Raw genomic sequence first — 14,158 nt, forward strand, 5'->3', positions numbered from 1 at the left:
CCTTCGCATTTTTGGACAACAGCCCTCTTGTCCATTTCCAAATTTTTCTGGTTTCACAGCTTTCACGCAGAGTCCGTTTTCATACCGGAAGCTAGTCACTGGCGAGAGGTTTAGGGAATGAAGAACAAGGTAAAAAATAATAATAATAAATAAATAAAGAGCCGCGTCCCTGGAGAGAGGCCTAAAATGGGGAAATTTGCATTTCAAGAGCTTTCCCTACCCCAGCCCCTCAGAATGACAGCTCTCCTCAGCCAGAAGACTACCTCTCCCGGCAGGCACTGCGCGCCCCACGGACACAGGCTGGCGAATTCCCAGCTCTCCACCTTCGCCATAACCAGCCAATAAGAATCACCGGCGTGGGCCTCCGCCCTACTCGGACCACGCGGGAGCGGGGGCAATAAAACTACACTTCCCGAAACGCCTTGCGGACCTCATGGCCAATCGGAACACGGAACTCGGAGGCTAGGGGCGGAGCCGGATGCATAGGCCACCCCATTGGCCAGGTGAAGCTTAGAAGAGCCGGAACCCGGGAGCCAGAGAAGCGAAATGACATTTCCTCTTTAAATAGCTGGAGCCGGGGCCCCGTAGAGAAATGGCCGCGTCGGCAGGTGGGTCTAGTGGTGGCTGGGGAGGTGTGTTTCGGGAGAGGTGGGCCGAGGTCCAGGCTCAGGCTGTGAGCTGAGGAGGTGGCGATGAAGAGCCGGAGAGAAGGATGGGGAGGTGGAGAGGGATGAGGGGAGGGAGGATGGATGGCGTGGAGGGCGGTGGGCGGTCCGGCCGGGCAGCGATGGGGAGGCCGGGTACCCGCCACCACTTCGACCAGTTCAGTAGGCGGTTGAGGGGGCACTGGCGGGCCGCCATCCTTGGAGCTTCCCTCGTGAGGCTTCTGCCCCCGCTCTCGGCTGGGACGTTCTGGCTCTCGGCGGAATCGCCGCAGACACCGCGCCTGTTCTGCCTGCACAGTCCCTCCGCGAGCACGGGATATCGGGTTCGCCGGGCTCCCGGAGGAGCAAGCTGGTGTTTGAACTTGCAGCGCAGCACTCACTCTCCCCCAGATCTCACCCCGCCGTCCCATTTGGTCGTGTATATGTACATAGATGTAGTTTTGTAGGCGGGGGCGTTGGGGGGGGGGGAGCGTGAACGCCGTAACGGGCTCCGAACTTCTTGTGGTTGTACAATTTTTCTCCTAGATTTAAGTAAGTCTTCCCCAACACCGAATGGGATTCCATCTTCAGACACAGCCAACGATGCCATGGACCCCTTCCATGCGTGCAGTATTCTTAAGCAACTTAAAACAATGTACGATGAAGGACAGTTGACAGACATTGTAGTGGAAGTGGATCACGGGAAAACATTTTCCTGTCATAGAAACGTTCTTGCTGCAATCAGCCCCTACTTCAGGTATGATGATGGTAGAAACTTCTGTTGATATCCTCACCGGGTTCCCTTTATTCCTCAGTGTTGCCCACTTGATTACAAAACGCAGATGAGACAATTAAATGAAACCAATGAGTTTGTTTCCTGAAAATAAATAATAGGCCCTATTTTATTGAGCCCTTGTTTTTGACTTGACAGATTCTTCTAGAATTCGGGTCTTTGGTTTTTAAGTTAGTGAGTATGTTTTTGTTTGTTTCAGGTGCATAACTACAAAATCTAGACTTGTGCTCCTCGGTCATTGTTTTAAATTAAATAGAATTTAAAATTCAGTTCCTTGGGCAAAGTAACCACATTCCAAGTGCTCAGTAGCCACATGTAGGTAGTGGCTGACAATTGCAAAACCGAGATATAGAGTATTTCCATCACTGGAAGTTTTAGTGGATGGTGCTGATTTAGAATTTGTTCCAAAAACTTATCCTCTGGTGTATGTAACTCTTGGAATTTATATAATAGGGCATTCTTTTGAAAAGAAATTACCATTCAGTAGATTGTTTTAATGCTATGGGGGAGAGCAATGAAATAAAAATGAATGAATATATCTTAGGCTCCAGACTAAAGATTATTTCCATGATTTCCAGAAGTGTTTTTAAGTTTTCCTTTTCATTACATTCTTCTTTGTGTATCAAAACGTTGGAACTGTAAAATTTCAAAACTGGGGTTTAACAAAGATTTTCATACTTTGAGAAGAGATCACCGATAAAGACAATTTCTGCTTGAGTTTAACTTTTGTTTTTAAAGTGCTCACTTTTTTAAGCATTTCACTGTTCAGAAATGGTGCCTGAATGACAGTGAGATAATCTCAACTACGCTCTAAAGGTATTTTTGTTTTGTTTTGTTTTGTTTTTCCCTTTGAAGGTGCTTACCTTTCTAGGGCATATATCAGTGTAATGTTCCAGACAGTAGTTTCTGGTTCCTCTTTCTCAGAATACTGGGTTAAATATAGTCCCTTCAGTCTGATGCTTATGATGTAACCATTTAGACTTGCCTAGGGATAGGTCATTGGACTATTAAGTATTAACCATCACAAGGGAGTGAGCTGGAAGGAAAAAAAGAAGAAACTCCTATACACAGAAGGTATGAAGTTTGGCCTGGTAATGGAAGCTACTGGTGGGATTCAGTTATCCAGATTATCCATTAGATATGGTTAGTTCAGCTGTGCATTTAAATATATGTAATAACTACTACTACCAACTTCTGGGCTAAGCTTACTTTACATATATTGCTTTATATATCTTTACCATCCTGTCTCTGCACAGTTATTCTGATTTTACATGTGAAAAATTGAGGTTTGGAGAAGTTAAATGACCTGCCTAAATCATCTAACTACTTACTAAGTGGCAGAGGCTGGGTTTGATTCCAGAGTCAGGCTTCTTAGTCACTATTATGACTTTTAATGAACAAGAGTAGGTCCCCTCTAAAGTTGCCTTTGAGAAATTTCTATTGTATATTAGTTTTGAATAGTTTTTAAAAAATTGAAACTTGAAAGTGAAAATGTCTGTATCTTACTGAAGTTTTATACTCTAGCTTGTAATTAAAATTAGTTTGAAGACTTAGACAAATCACTTTAAAAGAAGTATGCTACAGTAGATTTTCTTAATTACAAGAAATTAAGGAAAATGCTTGGAAAACTTTCTAAGCATAAGATGCATGAATTCAGATGAAGGTATTTGGCTAGAAAACTCAAGGCTTAGGTTCTTATCTCTTGCTAGAGAAGTTTCTTGGCACTGGTGCTGCTCCTTATGTGAGATCTAGGAAGACATACTTAATAGTTTCGAAGTCTTGCATCACTGGTGGAAAAAAAATAAAAATAGCTTGAAATCTGGCATGGCTGCTTCATGATCCCAGTGACTTGTCAGAATTAAAATCTGCATGATTATTGGAAACTTTCTGCTGCTCAGGATTTTGTGTGAGGAAGTGCTGCATCTTTATGTAACATTTACAGATAGATCCTGTTAGAACAGAGGAGAACTCATCAGGTGTCACAGTGCTCCTGTATGTGAGGCCAGCCTATTCAAGTCAGTAGAGTTCCCATGATAAAGGGGTATGTGGTAATGTTCTCCTTTGGGAGTTAATCTTTGCCTAATGAAGGGCTTTATTTTTATTTTTAATTGGTAGCTGTATAGCTGAGTTTTTCAGCACCTGAAATGGAAGACCAGCTTATACATTGGGAGATCTAGTTTTCAATCATGAAAAAAAGCCTATGTGATATTAAGCTTAAAATTTATGTTGTAGAAGATAAAGTAGGCCTCAAAGATGGTTCATCCAGGCAAACAAGCTTTATCATTGTACCCATGTATATCCCCAGTGTTTCTCACTGTATTTTAAAATTAACAGTTTAAGGATTTTTTTTTTTTTTTTAAATAATCTAACACTTGAAAATGAGAGGGGTCTGTCTGTGTAAACAACTTTATCACCAATGTTAGGTCAGTTTCTTCAATAGACATGTACTAAGCACCCTAGGGCAAACAACCCTTTTCCCCAAAGGCTTTTTAAAAGAATTTTTATTTGATTTTTGCATTTAATTTTAAGAGCAGCCTAGAAAGAAGCTTTAAAGGAGGAAGGGGAAAGGCAAATGATGTATGTAAATGACTAATACTAAAATATAGAGCCAAGCTTTTGGCTACTTAATGTTTGGCCAAGAAAAGTCCCCAAAATGCACAGATATTTTAAATTAGAAATAAGTAAATAAATAAATAAACAAATTTGCTTTCAAAGACAAAAGCTTGGGATTTTTCAAAACCATTGTCTCCAAAGCATCAATTAATTCTTAAATTCTCTTTAGAAGTATGCATTCTGTTAACCTGGTATAAAGTTTACTTATATTCAGATATACATAGATAAAATATGGTAGCTTTGAGAAAACTGAGTATATTTCATTAAGCAAAGGTTTTCAAAATGTCCAAGAGAAAGTGAAGTGAAGTTCTTTATATTCCTTATAATGATTAAGGAAGCATTCAGAAGATAATAGTTTTAAAAGGAAGTAGTAGAGAACATGAACTTCTGAAGAACATTTTGTTTTTCTGAGTTGAGATTTTTAAAGATATATTTCAGGGACAAGTTGCCTTGTACACTTCCATTGGGACATGAAGAGTTCAATCAGACAGTCTGTATATGTTAATATATCATTTTGCCACCTTATAGGTATTGTTAAATTTTCTGATTGGTCTGGTGAGTTAATATCTCAAGTCCTTAAGGCAACTTGACCAGACTCCTGGATAGGGGCTCCAAGGAAAATAAGGTGTCCTGGCTATCGAACTCTGTGTCTGAAACTAATGATGTACTGTATGTTGGCTAATTGAATTTAAACAAACAAACAAACAAACAAACAAAAAAGAAAAGAAAAGAAAAAGTAAAAAAGTGGACTGGCCCTGAGAATAGAATTTTTGAGATTAGATTAAATCCTTACTCTAGATAATCAGCTTTTACCCCCATTCAGAATATCAGGAAACACACTAAAATATTTTCAGTCTCCAAGGTTATCTTTGTGGTAAGGTAACTGTATACTTTAAAAAATTTGTCACAATAATTTTTATTTGGAGTGCATATATACTATTAACCACTCTTTCCCTCCTAGATCCATGTTCACTAGCGGCCTTACAGAAAGTACTCAAAAAGAAGTTCGAATAGTTGGTGTTGAAGCTGAATCAATGGATTTAGTGTTGAACTATGCCTACACCTCCAGAGTGGTTCTGACAGAGGCCAATGTTCAAGCCTTGTTCACTGCAGCTAGCATCTTCCAGATTCCTTCCATCCAAGACCAATGTGCTAAGTACATGATCAGTCATTTGGACCCACAGAATTCTATTGGGGTCTTCATCTTTGCTGATCATTATGGTCATCAGGAACTCGGAGATCGATCAAAAGAATACATTCGTAAAAAGTTTCTGTGTGTCACCAAAGAACAAGAGTTTCTCCAGTTGACAAAAGACCAACTGATAAGTATCCTAGACAGTGATGATTTAAACGTAGACCGAGAAGAGCATGTTTATGAAAGCATTGTAAGGTGGTTTGAACATGAACAGAATGAAAGAGAAGCGCACCTTCCAGAAATTTTTGCCAAATGCATACGTTTTCCTCTGATGGAGGAGGCCTTTATCGAGAAAATTCCACCTCAGTTTGCACAGGCTATAGCCAAAAGCTATGTAGAAAAGGGCCCATCCAATACTAATGGCTGCACACAGAGACTTGGAATGACTGCGTCCGAAATGATCATATGCTTTGATGCTGCCCACAAACACTCAGGAAAGAAGCAAACAGTGCCTTGTCTAGATATAGTCACAGGAAGAGTGTTTAAACTATGCAAACCACCAAATGATCTAAGAGAAGTTGGGATTCTTGTATCACCAGATAATGATATTTACATTGCAGGAGGGTACCGGCCCAGCAGCAGCGAGGTCTCCATCGACCACAAGGCAGAAAATGATTTCTGGATGTACGACCATTCCACCAATAGGTGGCTTTCCAAACCCCCCTTGCTGCGAGCCAGAATAGGCTGCAAACTGGTGTATTGCTGTGGTAAGATGTATGCAATAGGAGGTCGTGTTTATGAAGGTGACGGGAGAAACTCACTAAAATCCGTGGAGTGCTATGACAGCAGAGAGAATTGCTGGACGAGCATTTGCGCAATGCCTGTTGCAATGGAGTTTCATAATGCTGTGGAGTATAAAGAGAAGATCTATGTTTTACAGGGTAGGTGCCTACTGGTTTATTCTCCAGGAAAGGGGAGTAGGTCAAATGTGGTTTACGTACTTACGCTAAAACAGATGTTTGTTCTTAACTGAGGACTCCTCCGGCTTTCTTATCTTAAACTGTTGGGAGTCTTTTCTTTTCTTTTCTTTTCTTTTTTTTTTGCAAGTCTGTTCTTTAAAGGAATTATAAAGGCAGTGAACTTTGGAATCAAAAAAGGCAGGGATCTCTAAGATACTAAAATGATTCTGTGAGTTTTTTATGTCTTACTGTGTTTTGACATCATGGGGTATAAGTATTTTGAAAACACAATTTAGTGAATACCTGTTCAGCATTTTGGGGAGACTTTCAGAGCCATTTTTGACTCCAAGCTTGATACAGAACTGTTTTACTCTTTAATAATACATAATCAAGAGATGTTGTAGCAGCTACTTCTCATGGAACTTTCTGGATTAGTTAAAAGAGAAAAAAGAACGAAGAATTTTGTGATAAGCCTTATGATTTCAAAGGTTAGGAAACTTAATTATAAAGAGTTTGAAATTATAGTCTTTTTTTTTTTTAAGATTTTATTTATTTATTCAACAGAGATCACAAATAGGCGGAGAGGCAGGCAGAGAGAGAGGGAAGCAGGCTCCCTGCTGAGCAGAGAGCCTCATTCGGGGCTCGATCCCAGGACCCTGGGATCATGACCTGAGCTGAAGGCAGAGGCTTTAACCCACTGAGCCACCCAGCTGCCCCTGAAATTATAGTCTTTAGATTTAATTTCACTGCAGCGTATGATACCTTCCATAATATGTTTTCAAATTTTTTCACTGAAAAGCTTTGAGGTGTGTTACCTTTTTCTTTACATTTGCTATTATAAGAGGGACTATCTGAAATACTTAGCTTTATTATTTTAATTTTTTAAAAGATTTTATTTATTTATTTGACAGAGACAGAGACAGTGAGAGAGGGAACACAAGCAGGGGGAGTGGGAGAGGGAGAGGAAGGCTTCCCATTGAGCAGGGAGCCTGATGCGGGGCTCAATCCCAGGACCTGGGATCATGACTGAGGCTTAACCCACTGAGCCACCCGGGAGCCCCTAATATACTTAGCTTTAAAAAAATTATTTGTTTAAACTATTGAAGGCTAGTATTCTGGCAAAGATCATGTACTAGAAGTAGAAAGAAGGACTAAGTAAGTATAAATAAGATATTTGATCCAAGGTTCTAATTAGTGATAACTAATTTTTCTTTTAAATATTTTATTTATTTATTCGACAGAAAGAGAGAGAGAGCAAGAGAGAGAATAAAACCAAGAAGAGAGGGAGAGGGAGAAGCAGGCGCGATCCCAGGATCCTGGGATCATGACCTGAGTTGAAGGCAGATGCTTAATGACTGAGCCACTCAGGCTCCCCTAGTGAGAACTAATGTTTTCCCTGTGTTTGGTTTCTTAAACATTTTAGTTGCTTGAATATTGAAAACAGTGATGATAATACCAACATCCTTTTTCTCTTCTGGGTTTTTTTCTTTTTTTTTTAATCATTTTATTTATTTATTTGACAGAGATCACAAGTAGGCAGAGAGGCAGGCGTGGGGGGCAGGAATTAGGCCCCCTGCTGAGCAGAGAGCCTGATGAGGGGGTGGGGGGGCTGGGGGGGAGGGCTTGATCCCAGGACCCTGAGATCATGACCTGAGCTGAGAAGGCAGAGGATTAACCCACTGAGCCACCCAGACACCCCTCTCATCTGGGTTTCTTAATTGCTTATATATGTTTTCCTCACACTATTACTTTAATAAAACAAGAAAAAAGGGGTGACTTCTGTGTAAATACATGATTTTTTAGCTTTTATACCATTTAAAAGAATATGTTCTTCGCTCTCATCTTCTATTTGACTAGAAATGCCTGAACACATTTGTTTAAATTTCAGTATCAAGTTAATTCTCCAAAAGGAGTATCACTATCTAGTACCTTATTTTTGTTAAATAGAAGAATGGACATGATTAGGTTTGTTGGTCTTGCCGAATAATGGAATATAAGCCTGGATGTATAATCTGTCCAATATGGTTGGATAAGTTATATCATTCAATATGATGATGCTTTGCTATATACATTTTGGTCTTGCTGGCTGACCATTTGATAGAATTAATTAAAAGACTTTCAATTGGAAGGTAAAGGTTATGTACTAATGTGAATACTAAAGCAAAGTAACAAGGAATTAACAGAATCTCAGGGCTGGAAATAAATATTGCTTAATCCGAGGTTATATTTTATATAAGAGGAATCTGAGGCTCTGAAAGTTTTCTTAATGACCTATCTGGTTTAAGTTATTAAGGGGACTTTAGATTTTAAAAATTAACTTTTTTTGTGAGTCATCTTTTTATAAGAAATTCGTTGAGAGGTAGTACCTGTTAGAAACTTTTATTTTCTATTGTCTTTTTAAGAATCCTGTTAAAAGTCAATGAGGGGGGACACCTGGGTGGCTCAGTTGGTTGGGTGTCTGCCTCAGGGTCCTGGGATCGAGTCCCACATCGAGCCCCACACTGGGCTCCCTGCTTGGTGGGGAGCCTGCTTCTCCCTCTCCTTCCCTCTCATTCTCTCTTTTTCTCTATCTCTGTCTCTTTCTCTCTTTCAGATAAATAAATAAAATCTTTAAAAAAGTAAATGAGGGAAGATGATGTGCAACTAAAAGATGGTTTAACAAGGTCTTCTAAGAAGAATCCAAATTATAGTGTCACTATTACTAAGTAGGCAGTTCAATTTGTAGATAAGAGTAAATCTAGTTCAAAACAATTTTGAAGGGGAAGCTCAGTTTAGAAGTAGGTATTTCTAATCTAAACAAAGCCTCTTTATATAAATAAAGTTGACGTAAATAGTTAGAGGCTTATACTGTACTGTATGTGGCTACTGGAGTATCGATCGAGATTTTTAAATGAAGGATTTTATACAAATGTTATAACTAGCAAAATTCTTGTAAATCTTCACTGGTTTAATTCTTTTGGACATTTTTATATTAGCAGTCTGACTCAGCACCCCCTTTTATCACCAAAATAGAGTTGAAAATGACCCGAAGTCAACTCCATGAACTGTGTGTTTTCTATCATATTGAAGCCACGTTTTCTCCTCTTACATTTGTCTTTGAATTATAGCAGCACTAAAGTAAACGTATTAATGGCCCATAGAAGTCAATCTGAACAATTCCATGTGCTATCTTCTAACTAAATAATTAGCACATAAATGTGGAGTGGCTTATTCATGATGAAGCTGTGTACATACTCTGATCTTCCTGGCTAACCATTAGAGATAATACTTTTTTAGAGCTGGCTTAAAATATATTTTCTAAAATAGACACATGTATAGAATAAATGGAGCCAAGCTCTCAACTATTATTCTGCCTTAAAGCTAAAGTAACTCCTTGTACCTACCTCTTACAAATCCCCCAATTCAGGCTAACTATAATACTGTGTGTTATGTTCTGACATGGAATGAAGACATTTTAAGCTATTTTATACTATAGAATGTATCTTTGGAGATTATACAAGAAATAGTTTAGAAAGTGAAATATTTGGAAAATTATGCTTTTAAACATAAAACCGAAAAGAGACATGTAAATATATATATTCTTGTTCGCCTTTCTTTCTTTCTTTCTTTTTTTTTTTTAGGAGAATTTTTCCTCTTCTATGAGCCTCAAAAAGACTACTGGGGTTTTTTAACCCCCATGACTGTGCCTAGAATCCAGGGCTTAGCAGCTGTATACAAGGACTCTATCTACTACATAGCTGGAACCTGTGGAAATCATCAACGTATGTTTACTGTAGAAGCCTACGATATTGAGCTAAATAAATGGACTCGGAAGAAGGACTTTCCATGTGATGAGTCCATAAATCCATACCTTAAACTGGTACTTTTTCAGGATAAACTACATTTATTTGTTCGAGCTACTCAAGTGACCGTTGAAGAACATGTCTTCAGAACCAGCAGGAAAAATTCCCTTTACCAATATGATGACATCACTGACCAATGGATGAAAGTGTACGAGACCCCAGACAGGCTCTGGGACCTTGGCCGGCATTTTGAATGTGCTGTTGCTAAACTCTATCCTCAGTGTCTTCAGAAAGTACTTTAATGAGTAGCAGGCCTTAGTGAGCTCACTGGCATCTTATGCTTGGGGAAATTTCGTCTTTCAATGATACAAGAAATGCTGTCAGTATTTAAGAAGCTGAGAGAGTTTGTACATGGCAGTGGGTGCTCTTAAAGATTATGGCATAGGGAGGGATTTCTTTTCATCCTTGTGATGTTTTCATTTCATTAAGCAAAAGGTAACAAAGTGCAATTATCAGCATTTTTTTTTTTTCTGGTATAAAAGTAATCATTTTCATTCTAGAATTTTGTGAAAGTTCATCACTGAGATACCAGATGAATCAACAACTATGCACTCTTAGAAGAGCAGTTAGGGTATTATGGTTAGAGACATCCGAACTAGTTTGATGTGACTTTTTTATTTTAAATACGGGTAAAAATTTGAGGCAATATCACTAGGACTTTAGCTGTGACCTCTCCAACACAGAGAAGCACTTAGATCCTCATTCTATATATATATATATATTGGTGTACTGTTTTCAAGTGTACTGAGATTTAAGTATGTTTTTAGTGTAGGTTGAAGGAAAACAAATCTGTCTGAGAAAGAGCTTTTAGTCCGATTGTTTCATATTTCCCATGTAACTTTAAGTTAAGCTAAAGTTTTAAAGTCGCAGGTTTTTTTTTCTGTTGATAACTTTTTCAAGTGCTCACACTGTCTCATTATTTACAAATCCCGAAAAGGGCTTAAATTCATAGGTGGCTGGTGCTAGTATAAGTGAATTCATGTGTCTAGCTAGATAAGTTTAAATTGTCTGAGCCTGTGCTTACCTTTTCAAGTTGGTATGCTGGTTTCGTGGCATAGTACTTTACCTGTTGAACTCCTGTGACTTCACAAGATTCTCTGTTTAAATGATAGCAAGATCTCTAACTGGACTCAGTTTTAGAATAATGAGAACATGACACTCAGTTTGCACTAACACGGGCCTTTTTGTTGCCCTACCTCCTTTTCCCATCCTCCCCCCAACCCCTTCATTATCGGTACAGTGAAAGGTAACTTATTTCTCTTCTGCGCAGAGTGTAATGTGAAGTTTTATACCTGCTTTTACAATTTTGTTTTCTAAAAACCTAAAACTCCTGCAGTGGTCTAATTTAATGGCTTTTAAGTTACATATGACCATTAAAACCTCATTTTTTTTTTCTTTTCATTTTTGCACTTAACAGATTGTATATTTTTACAGTGAAAACCTTGTTCTGGCTGAAGGTATTGAGAAGGAAAGGGCGAGTGAGTAGAACCATAGCATTGTAGGTACTAAATCACTTTTCATACTGAATGGATGAATTTCTAACAGTCAGTTAGTAATAGTAGCATAAAGGACAAACCAACTCATTTATAATACCCAAGGCAGATATTTGCATTAGTAACTTGTTTTTTACTCTGCCTAGAATAATTGTTAAAGGATATGGGGATAGCCCAGAGTCTGTCCTCAAGTAGAACATTTTGATTCTGTTAAAGAAAACAAACTGGCATGGTTTGTATTAAAAACTCTTGCACAAATTGTAATGTGATACTGTGAAACAAATTTAAAACATTGCCTCTTTGCATCACATACCTCGTTTTTCAGAAACTTTCCAAACTGCTTGTCCTTGACCTCTACAAGTAAGGAACATTTTCTGAAGCAGAATTTAAAGTGGACAGCATTTATAGAATTAACATTTTAAAATCTAGTCTTAGGAAGTTGGCTATGTGGTTTCTTATTGGCCTTGATAGTATGTCTATAATCTCTTTATAAACTTTGTCAACCACCTTTATTCTCTCTAGTTTTTCTTGATCTGTTGTGGGCTTTTGTTGTGAGTGTTTTGAAGCATCTTTCCAGTGTTGCATTGCTGAGGGGAGGAGAAAACTAACTAACTTTTGCAAGAGATGTTCATGTAATTTACTTCTGAAAGCTTTGTTGAATATCGGATTTCCTGCCGCTTTTTGACAATCTTCTGTATTTATTTAGAAAAATGTGTTACTTGAAAACATGACATAGAACAGTGAGTTAACAATTTATATGTGCTGTGTGATCTATGGGAATACAATATACCGTGGCTAATTCTGCAGATTTTTTTCTGTTCATCTGCACAACAGTTGATCCTTTGCTATAATCATTTATATTGGGGGTGTGATCTAAGTATAGTGTGTCAAAACCAATGTTTAGAATTTGCTATGGGAGTAGAATATATATTGAATTTTGTACGAAGAACTATTTGTTTAAATTATATAACTGGGATATTTTGCCACTTTTTAAATGATTTCAGAAGAGGTCCTAGAGAGCTAAGATTAGTAATTTGTGTGGGTATATATGTTTAGATATTTAAGGTACGTTTGCATAGTATGATGAGAATATAAGTAAAAGGCACAATGGGGACTACGGAATTAAAATATAGGCTAACTTATGCCAGTCCCACTTGAACTTTGTTTTTGCATTTGGAGAATGTATGTAGCACTTTCCTATATATTTTTTACACATTGAAAACTGGACTTGGTATAACTATGTTATAGGAAAGTAGAAACTGTATTCTTTATTTCCCATCCTCATTTTCTGTTCTCCTACAAAGTTGATGCTTATGCATCAGGCTGATTTCACTGGTGCATGAGGAGAAGTGGGTGTGCTCTGCAAGGAATCAGATTCCCTATGTGAGGCAGTTTCAAATGGCATTCAATGGTCAGTGCTCAGGTATGGAGTAAGTACTGTAGTCCTTTGGGGGCAAATGTGTAGATGTTTTTAAACATTTTGCCATAATTGCACAATTTTTTGCATTTTTACCTGATGGCATTGTTTCTTATAATAAAATCTTTTCTCATTAAAAACTTCCACTGTTGTAACATGACCTCTGACTAGTGAGTTCCACAGAATTAAAAACTGGTGAAAAACATGAAATACCTTCTGTCTTAGTGGAATGGAATAAGATTTTAATCTGTCAAATATTTGGCCTGTGGTACAAAATGAACTAGTTAATATCACCTTACATAATGGTCTTTAAGTTCTAAAGCAAGCTTGCTTATATTAGTAATTCCTTTGTTCACTTCGCTTTGGTGTAAACTTTTGTTACTCCACTCCTCTCTTTCAGCTCACATCCAGTTTGTCAGAAAATCCTCTCCCCTCTTCCTTCAAAACATACCTAGACTCGGACCACATACCACTGTGCACCAATGTCACCACAGTCTAAAGTAGCCTACCTTGACTGGTAGTAATCTATTCTGTTCTCCACTCAGTAGCCAGAGTGATCTTGTTAAAACACAAGTTAGATGACATCCTTCTTCTGCTCAAACCCCTCTGGGAGATGACTTCTCATCTCCTCTGGTACGAGATCCAGATGCCTTCCTTACATGATCTACACCTCACAACCCTACCTCCTGGACCTCATCTACCATTCTGCCAGCTCACTCTGTGCCAGCTGCATGGACTGCTGTTCCTGAAGCATGCCAAACCCTCCCAACATCACTGCTTTTGCCTTTGGTCTGTCTTTTGCCAAGGAAGTCCTAATAACTCACTTACTTTACTCGAGCCTTGATTAAAATTCCAGAGAGGACTTCCCTGCTCACCTTATGGAAAACAGAACACTCCCCTTCCAACTCCACTCTTACACACACCACCTATTTTTCACCCATCTTCCCCTATTGGAATGTAAGCTCCCAGAAGGCAAGGGATTTGCTGTATTCATTATGCACCTCGGATCTGAGCCTAGCATACACTAGGCACTCAATAAATGTTCGTAAAAAAGAAATGAATTTTCTCTTGAATCTTAGGAAACCCTGAGAGGTGGTAGGACCTGTAGAATCAACTGTTTTATCAGATAGGAAACAAAGATGAAGTCAATTGCTGAAGGTCATCTAACTAATAAGGGGCTCATCTGGGATTAGAACAAAGATTTCCACTCTCACCATAGTCTAGTTCCTACATGCTCCATTAGTTCCAAACAAAACTGATAG

General features: G+C 38.5%; 1 protein-coding gene across 1 annotated transcript; it reads left to right on the forward strand.

The window, feature by feature from the left end:
* Nucleotides 1-492: 492 nt before the first annotated feature.
* Nucleotides 493-13,106, forward strand: KBTBD8 (kelch repeat and BTB domain containing 8). Its single transcript, XM_032867348.1, has 4 exons — nucleotides 493-608; nucleotides 1,191-1,401; nucleotides 5,012-6,126; nucleotides 9,765-13,106. Exons 1-4 carry the CDS (start codon nucleotides 593-595, stop codon nucleotides 10,226-10,228), a joined length of 1,806 nt encoding a protein of 601 aa, XP_032723239.1. The 5' UTR covers nucleotides 493-592; the 3' UTR covers nucleotides 10,229-13,106.
* The last annotated feature ends 1,052 nt before the right edge of the window (nucleotides 13,107-14,158 follow it).

This window comes from Lontra canadensis, unplaced genomic scaffold (genome assembly GCF_010015895.1).
Source record: "Lontra canadensis isolate GAN:19392208 unplaced genomic scaffold, GSC_riverotter_1.0 scaffold34, whole genome shotgun sequence".
In the NCBI taxonomy this organism is placed as follows: domain Eukaryota; kingdom Metazoa; phylum Chordata; class Mammalia; order Carnivora; family Mustelidae; genus Lontra; species Lontra canadensis.

Bases quoted from the DNA above. Each gene is read 5' to 3' on its own strand.
- KBTBD8 (XM_032867348.1), top strand. The intron at 1,402-5,011 runs GTATGATGATGG...TTTCCCTCCTAG, and splicing joins GCAATCAGCCCCTACTTCAG to ATCCATGTTCACTAGCGGCC. The intron at 6,127-9,764 runs GTAGGTGCCTAC...TTTTTTTTTTAG, and splicing joins GAAGATCTATGTTTTACAGG to GAGAATTTTTCCTCTTCTAT.